Source organism: Oryza sativa, chromosome 6 (assembly GCF_034140825.1).
Source record: "Oryza sativa Japonica Group chromosome 6, ASM3414082v1".
NCBI lineage: Eukaryota > Viridiplantae > Streptophyta > Magnoliopsida > Poales > Poaceae > Oryza > Oryza sativa.
Genome location: NC_089040.1, coordinates 3,690,239 through 3,705,870, shown reverse-complemented (window position 1 = coordinate 3,705,870; position 15,632 = coordinate 3,690,239). Strand labels below are relative to the sequence as shown.

General features: G+C 43.8%; 1 protein-coding gene across 1 annotated transcript; it reads left to right on the top strand.

The window, feature by feature from the left end:
- Positions 1-2,331: 2,331 nt before the first annotated feature.
- On the top strand, positions 2,332-5,888 carry LOC4340263 (zinc finger CCCH domain-containing protein 40-like). The gene is made up of 4 exons (NM_001421231.1): positions 2,332-2,520; positions 3,059-3,328; positions 3,736-3,959; positions 4,506-5,888. Exons 1-4 carry the CDS (start codon positions 2,416-2,418, stop codon positions 5,353-5,355), a joined length of 1,449 nt encoding a protein of 482 aa, NP_001408160.1. The 5' UTR covers positions 2,332-2,415; the 3' UTR covers positions 5,356-5,888.
- Positions 5,889-15,632: the final 9,744 nt, after the last annotated feature.

Here is a 15,632-nt window from a genome sequence, read left to right as displayed (position 1 = left end):
TCTATACACTTACGTTTTAATCGTGTGAGTGTAATGTAACTGCAGTGAAAGTTTTAAAAAAGTTAAGTATAGAATGAAAGCTGTCGTCTGCTGCTTGCTCAGTTGGTACGGCGCATGTTGTGGCATCCCTGATGGGTTCGATTCCTTGTTCTAGCGAATATTTTTTCACTCAACGGCAGATGCACGTATCTCAAAGTAAATCATGCGGTCAACAAATCGACTGATTTTTAATTTTTCGTGTGTACTTTTCAAACTGATTTTTAATTTTCCGTGTGTACGCTTTTCAAACCGCTAAAACGGTACATATCTTGTAAAAAGTTTATATAGGAAAGTTGCTTTAAAAATCATATTGATCTATTTTACATTTTTTTTATAGTTAACACTTAATTAATCGTGTATTAATCTATCGCTCCGTTTTTCATGCGAAGAGGAGGGTTACAACCCTCCAAAAGAACACCGTCTAAATATTACAATGGAGAGGAGAGTTCCAACCCTCTAAAAGAACACCGTCTAAATATTGACGGTTGAGTAACAAGCGAAACATTAAATTATATACTGTAATTAAAAAAAAACATGTACCCCGGCATTTGCAGAGCAATTAGGCACTGATGGGGTCAGTATTGGCGCTCGTCTAGGTGTCGGTGTGCTCTCGTTCTTCGTCGTCGTCGTCCTTCTCCTCCCTTCAGTCTTTCACCCTTCTCATGCATCTCGCGCTGCCCTTCGCCAAGGTGGCGCTCACCTTCCACCACGCCGTCCGCAACTAAGACTCCGGCATGCAGCGCGGGAGGAGAAGGCGACGAGATCGACGTCGACTCCGTCGAGCCGCTCCTGGCCGCCGCCGCGGCGTACAGGGGCGAGGCCTGGTTCCATGTCAACTTCCTGGGCCGCCGCGCCGGTTCTTCGATCGCCGAGCTGCGCTACCACTACCTCGGCGACCACGCCCTTCGTCGAGAGCTGCACCGCGCTCGCGGACGGCGACGGCGGCGGCGGCGGCGGGTACTGCGCGTTGTGCAGCGAGAGGTGCGGTGGTGAGATGCTGCACCCGGGTGATGGTTCGTTGATTCGTTCGCGTGGGCGGGAAAACGGGGAGGAGGAGCTGTCCAAATATAGCAAGTGATTAAAAAAATTCAGTTATCTTCTGTGATTGTGATCTGATCACCAATTGTAAATCCTCCCGTTATAAACATTTGACGACCCAGTTGAATTTCAATTGTGATCACCAATCTTACTCAAAGCAACAAAAAAAAATTAATGTAAATATGCAAGTAACAATCAAGAGTACCAGAGCCAGTAACGCATAGCGTCAAATATACAGCCGCCACATCTTCCAAGCCTGTACCTTCTCGCAGCAAGTTTGGGTGCAGGTTCAGGCTCGTTTGAGCCTCTCCTGCTCGCCGCCGTCCTCGGACTTTGCCAGTTGGTGGCTCGCTACCCGGCAAACTGTTGCGAAGATCGATCGCAAGACGTTCGACGCCGGGGTCATCCTCATTATATGGTTGATTTGGAAAGAGCGCAACGCACGGGTTTTCGAGGGAACGGCCTCATCGGTCATGCAGCTGTGTGCGACCATGTGTGATGAATGGGTTACTTGGAAATCAGCAGGGCTAGTTACCTCGTTGAATGTTGCTGCAGTGCCAGCTTTAGAGAGATTACAGACTTTGTAATTTGCTTTTTGTTGTAAAGGCGGTGCTCTAACGCACTGCATTTGTACAATTTTCCCCTTTTCCTTAATATACATCGGTCAGCATTCTTCGCCATCCCGGCGAAAGAAAAAAAATATACAACCGCCACTTCAAGAGGATATTCAGTGTCAAACATACAGGACAATTCTACTCAACAAGATGTACTCCCACCCTCCCTATATATTTGTCGTTGACTTTTTTAAACATGTTTAATCGTTTGTCTTATTTAAAAAACTTTTATGAAATATGTAAAACTATATGTATACGTAAAAGTATATTTAACAATGAATCAAATGATAGGAAAATAATTAATAATTACTTAATTTTTTTAAATAAGACGAACGGTTAAACATGTTTAAAAAAATCAACGGCGCTAAATATTTAGGGACGGAGGGAATACGAAATTAAGCAAATTTCTTAAAAACAAAGTTGCAGAATAATTTTAAGTTTCTAACTGTTTCCTCTGCACGAAAGAGAACCAGCTAACCACCGACAACCACAAGCTGCAACAAAATTTCTGTAGTATCCACTGTGCTGATCTGGTCCGGCCCACTGACCCGGCCCATACCAGCCCAGCCCACGTTTTGCTCACGCAAGGTAGTACGGCCCAATAAGGCCCATTTAAAGAGGGAGGAAAGCCAAATCAGATAGCTCGCCTCGTCTCGGTCGTCTCTCTCTCTCTTTCCTCTCGTCTTTCTCGGCGGCGGCGGAGGCGGAGGCGGCGGCGGCGGAGATGGCTCACCGGCTGCTGCGAGACGCGCAGGCGGACGGGTGGGAGCGGTCCGACTTCCCCATCATCTGCGAGTCCTGCCTCGGCGACAACCCCTACGTCCGCATGGTACCGTGTCTCTTGCCCCCCCACAAACCCTAACCGCATCTGATTGATTCGCGCTCTTGGTGGTTCATGTGGTGGCTGCGGGCGCGGTGATTTCAGCCTGCCTGGTTTGCGATTGCTGTTGTTATTGGGGTAGATCGGGGGTCAAAAGTTAGGCGTCGGTTTCTGTGGGATGTATTGCGGTACGTGTGTTGTTGTAGTTGTTCTGATTTAGCGACGAGTTAGGCCGAAAAGATTGCTGCTCTAGGGTGGATTTTGTTGGTTTCATGTACCGAAATGGTGTTTGTTTCGCAAATTGCAGTAGTATGATTATAGAATTTTATTTGTGGAGGATAACCTAGCCAAGAAAACGAGAACAAATTGTCAAGCAGAAGACCAGGCATTGTGTAGGGGTCCAATACTAAGCAATTAGATGTGGATGAGATTGTCTCCACATCCAAACATTTATTACTAATCAAATTTATCATTGTCGGCACATTTAGTTTGCTTATGATCTTGATATGGACACAAGATTTACTGTCTTTCTTGTTTGTCTTGGCAGTTGAGAGCAGAATATGATAAAGAGTGCAAAATATGTGCACGTCCGTTTACTGTCTTCCGTTGGCGACCTGGCCGGGATGCAAGATACAAGAAGACAGAGATCTGCCAGACATGTTGCAAACTGAAAAATGTCTGCCAGGTCTGCCTGCTAGATCTTGAATATGGTCTACCGGTCCAGGTTAGGGATACAGCACTCGCTATTAATTCAAATGATGCAATCCCAAGGAGTGATGTGAACCGTGAGTACTTTGCAGAAGAGCATGATCGCAAGGTATGTCTCCTTTTTCACAACTTATTATTTGTATCAACTTTCACAATACTCATCTAAAATGGTTTATGTCCATATCACTGCTATTTTCATTTTTCTTCCCTGCAACTAGTATGTCCACAGTGTTCCTTCCATTTTTATTGTCTAGTCTATTCTAGTAGCATAACACATTAAGGAAATTAATGGGTTTTCTTAGACCAGAAACCTAATGTTGTAAGGAATATAAAATGAATGCACTTTAAGTGTGTTGATCTCAAATAACAAACGATGTACCCTTTTTTAAGTAGTTTGGTCCGGCAGAGTGCCTGCACATGCTTTCTGCCTATGTTAATCATGATCTAATTATTCTTCCTGCCTCTAAATGTATGGATTATTTGTTCTTATGGTAGGCTTTCTTTATCAAAATGTAGGCCAGGGCTGGAATAGATTATGATTCTTCCCATGGGAAGGCACGTCCCAATGACACCATTCTGAAGCTTCAGAGGACGGCACCATATTACAAGAGGAATCGAGCTCATGTCTGCAGTTTCTATGTGCGTGGTGAATGTACAAGAGGTGCTGAATGCCCTTATCGACATGAGATGCCTGAAACTGGAGAGTTATCTCAGCAGAACATTAAAGATCGTTACTATGGGTATGTTTGTGCTGATTGTGCATACAATTTTTTGAACTGTGTGCTTGTTTTGGTTCTCTATGGATATTAGCATATTTTTATTTCTCATTAAGAGGCAACAATTAATGATCATTATACTCCAAAGATGCCTATTGATCCTTTTTTATATCTGTTAGACCTGCTATTTCTAACTAATTTTAATATTAAGACTATCATCAAAACTAAATCCATGTGTAGTGTCTCAGGATGCAAACCAGCATCTGCATGCATAGTACTTGTAACTCTGGATATGAATTCCATCATCAGTGTCTATGGATGGATGAATGATGAAGTAAAAGAAATCTTGGTATATTTCAATCAAATTGGACTTTACATTGTTTAGTACAATATGGTGTGGTAGCACACCTGAGATCTTGTTGATGCACACCTACTGATGGTTTAATCATGTCCGTGAGATGAACCGACTTGTTTTTTTTCTTCACTGTACTCTTTTGGTTCATATTGCACTTAGTTCTATTTATATATTACTTCACATTCTCTGACGCATTCTCTTCTTGCTCATTACAGAGTTAATGATCCAGTTGCTTTGAAACTTTTGGGTAAGGCCGGTGAGATGCCATCCCTGACACCTCCAGACGATGAGAGTATAAGGACACTTTACATTGGTGGCCTTAATAATCGAATCACCGAGCAGGATTTGAGGGATCAATTTTACGCACATGGTGAAATTGAGTCCATAAGGATGGTTCTGCAACGTGCCTGTGCATTTGTGACGTACACTACAAGAGAAGGTGCTGAGAAAGCTGCAGAGGAGCTTGCCAACAAGTTAGTCATCAAGGGTATACGCCTGAAGCTCATGTGGGGTAAGCCTCAAGCACCAAAGCCAGAAGACGATGAAGCTGGAAGGCAAGGGCATGTTGCACATGGAGGAATGCTCCCCAGGGCTGTTATATCTCAGCAGCAGAGTGGTGACCAGCCTCAACCACCTGGAATGGAGGGACAACAGCAAGCACCATCGGGATCATACTACTTCAACATTCCAGCACCGCCAGGAGCAGAGCGGACACTGTACCCTTCAATGGATCCCCAGAGGATGGGTGCCTTGGTCAAGTCACAGGAGGGTGATGGCAAACCCGGTCCACAGCAGGCAGCCCAAGCTCAGGCATCAAGCAGCTCAGGACAGAGTTACCCTATGCCACCACAATATTACCATGGTCAGTACCCACCCTACTACCCACCGTATGGCGGTTACATGCCCCCACCTCGCATGCCATACCCACCGCCACCGCAGTATCCGCCTTATCAGCCGATGTTGGCAACACCAGCACAGTCGCAAGCTAGCTCATCACAACAACCTGCACCAGCAACGCTGCACCAGGCTCAAGTCCCTCCTCCGCAGCAGACGACCCAGAACTGAAGGCCTTAATCTTACTAGACGAGTGATAAACAGTTAGCTGGAAACAAATGATGGTTTTAAACTTTTAATGGACGCTGCGAACAAAACGTGAAGATGAATGAAGTTGCTTTCAGCTTCAGGCTTTCAGCAACTTGGGCTGGTATGGATGTTCTCCCTGTATCTGATGTGCCATTGAGGCAGCAGCAGGCTTTTGATGCGGCGATATGTGCGGCCGCAAAGCAAGCTGCAGAGCCGAACGCTTGGAGCCTGTGGTCATTGTTGCTTGATAAGGTGTATCAACACTGTTGTTATTATACAATTTCAAATCTGTGCATTTTCTATATTGCTATAGATATTGCTACTGTTGTATTCCTAGAATCTGTTCTTTGGAGGACTGTAACCCTCGTTTATTACCAGCTTTCTTTTGTATGTTGTAATGTGTGACTCGCAGTACTTAGTACTCCTAAATGTTTATCTGATTCATCTTAGCTGAGAAAAATACTGGAATTTGTCCAGCTATACTAAAATGGAAGCGGAATTCAGTTTCTTGTGGACACGTTCAGTTTTGACCTACGTTCAATTGATGTAGCAGGCTAGATACCCCCATTGACCGGTGGTTTGAAATTCGGCCGCATATAAAGCCCATGATTTACTCGGAGACGAAAATTGTCTGCCTATGAGCCATTGGTCTTTTGTGGCCCACTTATGGCGGTGGAAGAAGGAATGGAATAAGTCCATTTTACCTCCCTCATCTCTTACCCTTTGTCGAATAACATCCCTCAACCACAACCAGGTATAACGACTCCCTCATCTCCAAAAACCGGTGCAAATCGACTTCCAAGGCAGTATTGAGTCCAGTTTTAGCTTATGTGGCATCCACGTGGCATCTAGGTGGCATTCACTGTAAAAAATTAGGTGGGACCCACCTATCACCCCTCCCCTCTCTCTTTCATCTTCTCATCTCTCACAGCCGCCTTCCATTGGCTCGAGCGGCACGGCGGGGGAGGAGCTCGCCGGGAGGCCCCGGCTTGCCGGGCGTGGGGGAGGACCTCGCTGGGAGGCCGCGACCGGCTGGGCGTAGGGGAGAAGCTCGCCGGGATGTTGCGGCCGGCTGGACGCGGGGGAAGAGCTTGCTGGGTAGTCGCGGCCAGCCGAGCGCAGGGGAGGAGCTCGCCGGGAGGTCGTGGCCGCTCGGACGCGTGGATAGAGCTCGCCGGGAGGCCACGGCCGCCTGGACGCGCGGATGGAGCTCGCTGGGATGCCTCAGCCGGCTGGGCACCGGGGAGGAGCTCGCCGGGTGGCCACGGTTGGCCGGGCGGTGGGAGGAGCGCACAGGGTGGTCGCGGTCGGCTGGACCTGGGAGATCTTGTACTCTCCGAACGCCGCCGCTGTCTTGTTCGCCGCGAGGTGGTGGCGGTGCCGCCTTCTCCCGCCGGCAGCCGATGCCGTCCCGCTCGTCGCGAGGTGGTGGTGGTGTCGCCGCCGGTGCCGCCTTCTCCCGCCGACAGCCGATGCCGTCCCGCTCGCCGCGAGGTGGTGGTGGTGTCGCCATCGGTGCCGCCTTCTCCCGCCGGCAGCCGATGCTCACTGCCTGCCGCCCGCATCCTAGGAGAGAGAGGGGAGAAGGGAAAGGATCCTCCTGGATGTTGCGCTCTTCGACTTCCCCACGCCGTGGACCGTCGACGTCGCCAGGCCGCTCAGCGTCAAGGTGGCACAGTTCTCCATCTCCGGCACGTACATCATCGCCTCCGCACACTGCCTCCACGACGATCGCTAGACCATCGAGGACCTCGTGTTGACACCCATGGGGTTCCTGCCGTCATCGTTGCTCGCCACCGTGCGGACCAGGTGGCGTTGATTGGGGAGGCGGGAAAGGACAGCGACGAAGAGGACTAGATGCAGAACGCCGCCGCTAGCCCCCTCCCAGCCTGTTGCGTGCACTCTAGCTGCGGCGGGATGCGGAACGTGGCCGCCAGCCCGCCGCCGCCAGCTCGAGTTCGTCGTCGGGCGAGAACGACGATGACGAGGAGGAAAAGGCCACCCTGTCGGCACGCAGTACCAGCAGCCGGCTGGCTGACATGTGGGTCCCACCTGATGACTCAGCCATTCAACGGGGTCAAAGATGCCACGTGGGACAAAACCGCCTTCGAAACCGTCCGGGGAGTCAATTTACAACGGTTTTGGGAGTTGGGGGATATGTTATACCCGGTTTTGCGGTTGAGGGATGCGATTCAACCAAGCGCAAGAGATGAGGGAGGCAAAATGGACTTATTCCAGAAGGAATTAACTGACTCTCTCTGAGTTGATCGATCACGCATGAATCATCAGCAGCCAGCGACCGCATTATGGTTGTCGCTGCCGTGGGCGGCGAGACGCAGACGCAGCGGAGCGCCGTCGCTTGGACGCGGACACGATAACACCTCGGCGGCTCGACGCTGCCGCCGTAACAGAATCTGGCCCCATTTGGCAAAATTGGTTATATAGCATTGAGAGTTCACGTTTTTAGTTTTATAGCATCCAAAGATACAGGTTCACTTTAGTAACACCCAAAGTTCACCCCACTCCTATTTTTAACACTTCCGTCAATTCTCGATCGTTTTCCGTCCGCGTTGATCGCTATTTACCCAGCCACACACACGATATGACGTTTCTATCCCCTCATTGCCATGCATTCTACTTTTACATGAACTTTGAATGCTATTAAAGTGAACCGGTATCTTTCGGTGCTATAAAACCAAAAATGTGAACTTTTGATGCTATATAACCAATTTTGCCATAGGGGCAGAATGTGGCGGGTTTATTATTAACTATTTTCACTAGATTTGGTAGAAATATGTTTACAGATCATTTAAGAAGAGAATTCACCCGCCATGAGACAAAATGAACCTCCGGCCAATCAAGTGCGAGTACAAGGATTGGAAGGCCCACATGACAGTCAAAAGCGATCTAAAGTGGGGCCAAAGCATCCTCAACCACCATAGGACCCACTTGTCAGAGACTAAAGAAAGTCGGTGGCCAGAGGTGGTTCGGCCAAACCAACCTCGGCACCTCTAACCGCTAGCTTCCACATGGCGCTTCCTTATTGGTCCCCAATAACTATTACATGGATTTACCAACTTAACCACTGACCTACAACCGTCATAGACCTATTATAAAAGGATGACTTCATCACACTTCATATAAAGGATGACCTGTTATAAGAGAGTGATAAGAAAAGAAAGAGATAGAGGAAGCTGGACACTGATACATGGGTCCCACATGATGTCTCGGTAGGGTGGACTATGTCAACGTGCCACGTCAGTGAAAACCACAAAATATCTAATGGTTGAGGCATACGAATCAGATGGTACGAGGGTGTCAAAGTGGACTTATTTATTTGTAGCTATCCAATCTCCGTTGGTCTTTGTGGGCCACTTGCAGTGGTGGCCTTCCAGGTAGTTAGGCCGAATTTTCCGTGTGGGACCATCAACCATGACCAACCTCCCCACGTGGCCACGCCACCGTCAACTTCTCCATTGGGCGTTAGACTTGCACGAGTCCGCCCCGTGCCGGTAAGACGGAGTCCAGCTACGAGTCGCGGATCCCGTCAGGTCGCCGGCGTCCGTGCCCGGGCAGTCCAGCCAATGCCAATGCAGATGTCATACTCGTCGACACCCACGACCCCGAGATGTGCTTATGCCTCGTCAACGGCGACGCCTGGAGGAGTTCCGCATTACTTCCACACCCCTCACCAAGAACACGATCCCGGCCATCGCCGCCGTGGGAGGGACGCTGCGATTCATCTTATGCGAATGGAACGCGGATGAGATGTGCACCGTCCACTTTGACTTGACCTCTCCTCCCGACCGTCCTCTCCGATCCGGTCGCCAAGTTCGACGCCAGTACACCGGCAAGGCGTGGACAGTGGACACCGGCAACGTCTGGCTGCTGCAGTCTGACGGTGAGCTGTTCCAGGTCCTTCTCGGTTTCCTGGACTTCGCTGACAGGAAGATCAGCGCAGTCTCCGTGTACAGGATGACCTCTCCGACGAGCTGCCGGGCTTGGCGCGCGTGCCCGACATCGGAGTAAGTTTTCCTCTTGTCCGATGGGATCGCCGCGACCTCGTGCTACGCCTGCGCGTGCAACCTGAAACGGAACCGCGTCTAGTTCATGAAGAATTTCAGGGAAAACGACGGGGATCTCTGCATCTACGACATCGATGAACAGTCGCCGCCTCGCCGGCGTCATACGCTAAGGTCGGAACTGTGAGCAACGTGGGCTTCAGCGGCGTGTGAGAGGTTAGTCCAGATCTAAAGTCTAAACCTAACCCAGCAATCCGTTAACTGCTCCCAGGTGCAAAAACCCTCTTCTCTATTCTCAGGTTATGCCCAGTCAGCGCAAGGTGCCAGTGAGTGTGCAATAATCCAAATTACAAATGTAGTACTCCGTAGTTTGTAGCGAACGCTGACACAGATTGTTTATTTCTACTACGCGTCAGTTCATTAATCATTAGCCGTTCTGCATGCCGGGACCAGGGTTTGCGAAATCACGTGGTTACGGGGCTCTTATTACCGTGGGATACGAGCTGAGATCGGTTATCGGCGGTTAGGGTTTGAGGAATTTTAACCAAATTTAAAATTTCTAAAAAAAATCATAGATGTAGTTCTTAAATTGTAGTGGCAGATGGTGAAGAATTTTTTTTTTAAAAAAGAGTACGATAAATTCATATTTAAGGTCTAAACCAAAAGTCCATAATAAACCTTGTCCAGGACCAGCTGATTTTCTATACTTCTATACCCAACATCCCTATCCCACCACCAAAACGGCGAATTGAACTATTATGCGTCTTCCATTCTAGTGTTTGAATCTCCTGAAGATGAAGATAAAGATTAAGTGTTTCACATAAAACGAGGTGGTAAAAATATGTGATTAATTAAAGTTTTAATTATTACAAACTTCAAAAATTGATTAATCTGATATTTTAGAATAACTTTCATATAGAAAGTTTTCGCATGGAACACATCGTTTAGTAGTTTGAAAAGCGTGCCACGATAATCTAAAATTTCATCCTCTCATAGTAGGGGAAACAAACAGGGTATGCGTTGAATATTGTGGTATGAACTCTAGAATTTTCAATTTATCTTTACTATATTATAAAAATTAAAGGTATTTTTGTCGGAATTTCAGTACATCGTTTGTATCCGGGACTGATTCCTGTCTGTACACGTCATCGTGGTGTCCTGTGTGATCTGTTTTCCCTCCGCTTCGGTATGCTACATCGTCGCTCGTGATCGTTACAGAAAACGTGTGCATCCACAGCCGTTGTTTCCAAAGCACGTGCATCCGCGAGAGTTGATTTTGTACTCAATCCGTTTCGTCCGACATGCCTGACAAATTAAAACATGCTTCGTTCAAAGCTTCGATGCTAACCAGAAGTATGCGATAGTTGTGTTCATCATGAACTTGGATGGGCTGCTTATGTGCATAGATGAGATATTAGTGTTGTGCTAATCTATATATATTAAGGTTTTACGCTTTGTTTCATGTATATATATGTTTGTGTTTGATCAGCAAGGATATCAAAGTAGGATTAATTGTATAATTAAAATTTTAATTGAAAAAATAGATATTAATAATGGTTAGAGTTATATCGATTTATAAAAAAAGTAGTTGAGGAATATCTTCGCTACCTACCTACCTATATAAAATTCTTAGTGTTTTCTTTTATAAAATGCTCAAACCCGGACGCCACCGGCGGGGGTGGAGCAGGATCGGGCACCCCCCACGCGCACGTGATCCCCTGGACCCACCACGTGTCCCTATCCCCTCCTGCCACGTGCCTCTACCACATATTCTGTTGCAACAAATCACCCATATATTTTTAGAAACCCTCTATTAAGGGAATTCGTTTTATTTTTTTTGTTCCACCAAAAATATTTCACCTAGTATAATCACAATGTTTCACTATGTATAGATCTTATGTTGCAATGAATTGAAACATTCTTTTGCAACAAATCACCCACATATTTTGGAAACCCACTATTAAGGGAATTCGTTTTATTTTTTGTTCCACCAAAAATATTTCACCTAGTGTACTCACGATGTTTCACTATGTATAGATCTAATGTTGCAATGAATTAAAACATTCTTTTGTAACAAATCACCCACATATTTTGGAAACCCTCTATTAAGGGAATTCGTTTTATTTTTGTTCCAAAAAAAATGTTTCACCTAGTATACTCACAATGTTTCACTATGTATAGATCTAATGTTGCAGTGAATTGTAACATTCTTTCACTATTTGCTGAAACATTGTTTTTATATAAGGCGAAACAGCGTCCGATTTAAATCATTTAAACATTTTCGATCTACTTAGTGAAACAATTCCGATATATTTGGTGGAACAACGTGCAACATTTAAAAATAATTCAATAATAAGCTAAAAAAATTTATCGGAATATATCCATGTGTGATCTTGTTTTAAATATTTAATTGCAACGAATTTAATGGTGCAATCGAATCATGATTTGAATAAATAATTTAAGAGAAAAAAATAGCATAAAGTGGTTTTGCACGTATACAAGCATGCTGATGTCAGCGTTCGATTTTTCCACGCCTGAATCGGGCGCCTGATCGGTAGTCTCGTTCTTTCTTTTATCGTTCTCTTTTTTTTTTTCATCCATCATCAGTCCCTATGCGGGATCATAAGGATTTTTTTTCATCTTGCGGTGGATTTTGATATATAAGAATCTGAACAAATTTTAAATGAGGGAAGATTGCTTTTTTAAAAAAGTAATTTGATAGGAAAAAATTGAATCCACTTTGAAATTTATTGACTTTGAGGAATTTTCGGAAAAGGTCAAAGTACGGATCTAATGTTTATCAAAATTTTAGTTTATTCTATTGTAATGCACGGGTATCTTTTCTATTAATTTTAAAAGGTGGAATTTTCTCTTTTATTTTAACCAACCCAACTAGTAACACGCACTGTCAAAGTGCATGCATGAGTCTAGGATGATATCATCTATGGAGAGCAGAAACTCAAGTTTGGTGCTTATGATTTGGGTGAGTCGGGAACTCACCTCCCGCACACGTAAAACGGAGCGACGTATAAGATGGAGCGATGTATTTTCTTATGACTAATTAAGTATTTATTATTTTTTAAAAAACTGGATTAATATGATTTTTTAAAGCAACTCTTGTATATAAATATTTTGAAAAAAATACACCGTTTATCAGTTTGAAAAGCGTGCGCGTGAAAGATGAGGGTGTGAGTTGGGAAAGGTGGGGAAAGAACACAGCTTAAGGGCTCTTTTGATTTGAAGGAAAAACCATAGGAATTTCGGAGGATTCCAATTCTATAGAAAAATTTCCTATAAAGCCATTTGAAACAAAGGATTGAATCATATCCTATCATTTGAAATTTCTATGGAATGGACAAATCCTATAGAGATTTTGGAGAAAATTTAGCAAGCGCTCCAATCTCTTGAAACTTTCCTTTGAGTCCATCTCTCTCATCGGATTCCTACGTTTTTCCTGCAGTTCAATCAAACGGTCATTTCTGTGTTTTTCATACGTTTTGCAATCATCTATTTTACACTTGTATTCCTAATAGAATCCTACGTTTTTTCTATTCCTCTATTTTTTTTATTCCTATGATTCGGAGGGGGCCTAAGTGCATTTAGGATTGAATAAAATGCATGGCCTGTTTGGTACATGGCCATTTGGTATTTCCGTATTTGCCAAAATAAAAATCCGTATTTTTTTATCCAAGCACATGCAACACAGTATTTCCAAATCTGAGCACGCCAAACCCACATTTTTATTTATAGGCAAGATGCAACGGTGATTCTATTCAACCGGATACAATCTAATTGGATGCTAAATTGAGTAAGTACGTGTACGTATAGACCAACAGTCCACCTCCTCTTAGCCGGTTGTTAGCATTTGATTTAGAAATTGGAATAACATAGTAGGTGTAACATTTTTCTATATTTCAATCTAATTCATCCACGAGGATCATCAAAATCATAATTTGTGCTAATAATCTTTATTTGTTTTGCAGAGCAGTTTTACTTATCAGCTTTTACAAATCATCGTAGCATGCATATATTTTTTTCCAGTAAATCTGAATATAGCTAAGTAAGAGACCAACACGATAGCCGCAAAGAAGAGAGTTACCGAGGCTGCTGATTTCCGCATGTTACTGATAGTAACAAGGCAGGCATATGGGCATGTCGTTTAGAAATAAAAATTCAAATCTCGTGTGCTTACATTTGTAATTAAAAGGTTGCATGTGCTTATATGCCGAAAAAATCTGAATAAAAATAGACAGTCGGTCTTTAAACTTGGATATAGGTCCACAAACTTATAAAATATATGCATCTGTACCTTTAATCTTGGTTTAATGTATGGACCTCCACATCCCCAATACCAAATTGGACGCTAATATGGACATCCACAATATTAACGGTAATAATATTATATTTACGGCTACAGCTCCGCTACGGTATAGTATCAAAATCGACTCCCACCGCGAAAGGGCCGGTAGTCTAGTGTTTACAAGAGCTTTAGTAGCACCTTTGGTCCTGGGTTCGACTCCCTACGGGAGTGAATTTTCCAGGATTTAACGGCATTATGCTTTTAGTGGTAGACGATGTGCCCGTCGATAACGCATTGTGCTTTCAGTGGTAGACGACGTGCCCGTCGATAGCGAGGCGCCTGTGGTGACTTCGTCAATCTCAAAGATGATTTGCTGGCCGTATTCGAAGATCCTCATAGGGGTAGGATTTGAGTGAGTGTCTGTGTTGTACTGTGTAATTCTCAAAGAAAAAAAAATCGACTCCCACCATTCCTGCAAATTGAGGTCCATTGTCCAGCTTCATGCCGGCAATCACCCCTATCGGACTCGGCTCACATCGCATTTCATAAAATTAACTTGCATTTGTTGATGGTACCTCATATAACTGACTGCTCGTTAATTAATGAAAAAAAAACGTCCAATTTCTCTCTTAGTTAATTCAGAAGTAGTTGATTGTCAACTTAATTGACAATGTCAAAAACTTCGAAAAGAAAAGAACTAAAACGCCATGTAGATGCAAAGTTCAGAAAGCTCGTTAATTAATGAAAAAAAAAGGTCCAATTTCTCTCTTTGTTAATTCAGAAGTAGTTGATTGTCAACTTAATTGACAATGTCAAAAACTTCGAAAAGAAAAGAACTAAAACGCCATGTACATGCAAAGTTCAGAAATATCTAGTTCAACATAATCAGAGTGGCGAAAAGAAAAGAACTAAAACACCATGTAGATGCGAAGTTCAGAAATATCTAGTTCAACATAATCAGAGTGGCCGGATATATATGCTATGGACACAACGATGGCTCCACTGAATTATTCGACTAAAGCTTGTGCTTTTTCTCGATGGTCCGTGGTCGTTGCAAGTTTGTATCAAAATAGAAGAAACAACATAGCCTTGTAAGTTGGTGCTCACAGCTCACGAAGAGGAAAATATCTCTACCACCTTAAATGCGATCGTCCTCCTTCCTTAGTAAATGAAAAATACGTCCATTTTCTCTCTTAGTTAATTCAGAAGTAGTTGATTGTCAAATTAATTGACAATGTCAAAAACTTCGAAAAGAAAAGAACTACAACACCATGTGGATGCAAAGTTCAGAAATTTCTAATTCAACTTAATCAGAGAGACCGGATACTATGGATTTTTCTAAAGATATCTCGATGGTCCGTGGTCGTTGTAAGTTTGTACTATAAAAAAACTAGAAATGTAGCCCGCGCACATGCGCGTGCACCTAATTTAATATGTGTCAAATTTTATTACGAATGTCCATATATAGGTGATTTTGTATTAAAATATTATTTTACTATATCTAAATTATAATTTAACTTATTTATTGCGCTTTGAATGTTGGTTATAATTTTCTTCTAATTACCCATGTAGCACATAAATTCTAAACTAAAACTACTCGAAACCGTACAGTTTTCAATTTATGAAATAATATTATGTCAAAACAATAGATGTAGTTTCTATGAGAAAATTTTGGGTATTTTGAATCCCCACGGGGATTTCTCACCCCCAAACATTTGATAAAAAGTCCATTTTTTTAAGATTCTATTCAAAATTTTAGATATTTTCATTCTGTTTATCGTGCTAAAATATTTGAATATTTCTATATAGAATGGGTTTTAATCCCAACAATTTTTTAAAAACATTTACAAAAATTTTGAACTCTTTTCACATCCATTTTTTTAAATTTTTTTTTGGAGAAATCCACTCTATCAAGCATCTTTGAAATGATTTGATCT

Coding starts and splice junctions, on each gene's coding strand:
- LOC4340263 (NM_001421231.1), top strand. CDS start 2,416: ATGGCTCACCGGCTGCTGCGAGACGCGCAGGCGGACGGGTGGGAGCGG. Junction 3,329..3,735: donor CAGAAGAGCATGATCGCAAG/GTATGTCTCCTT, acceptor ATCAAAATGTAG/GCCAGGGCTGGAATAGATTA. Junction 3,960..4,505: donor ATTAAAGATCGTTACTATGG/GTATGTTTGTGC, acceptor TGCTCATTACAG/AGTTAATGATCCAGTTGCTT.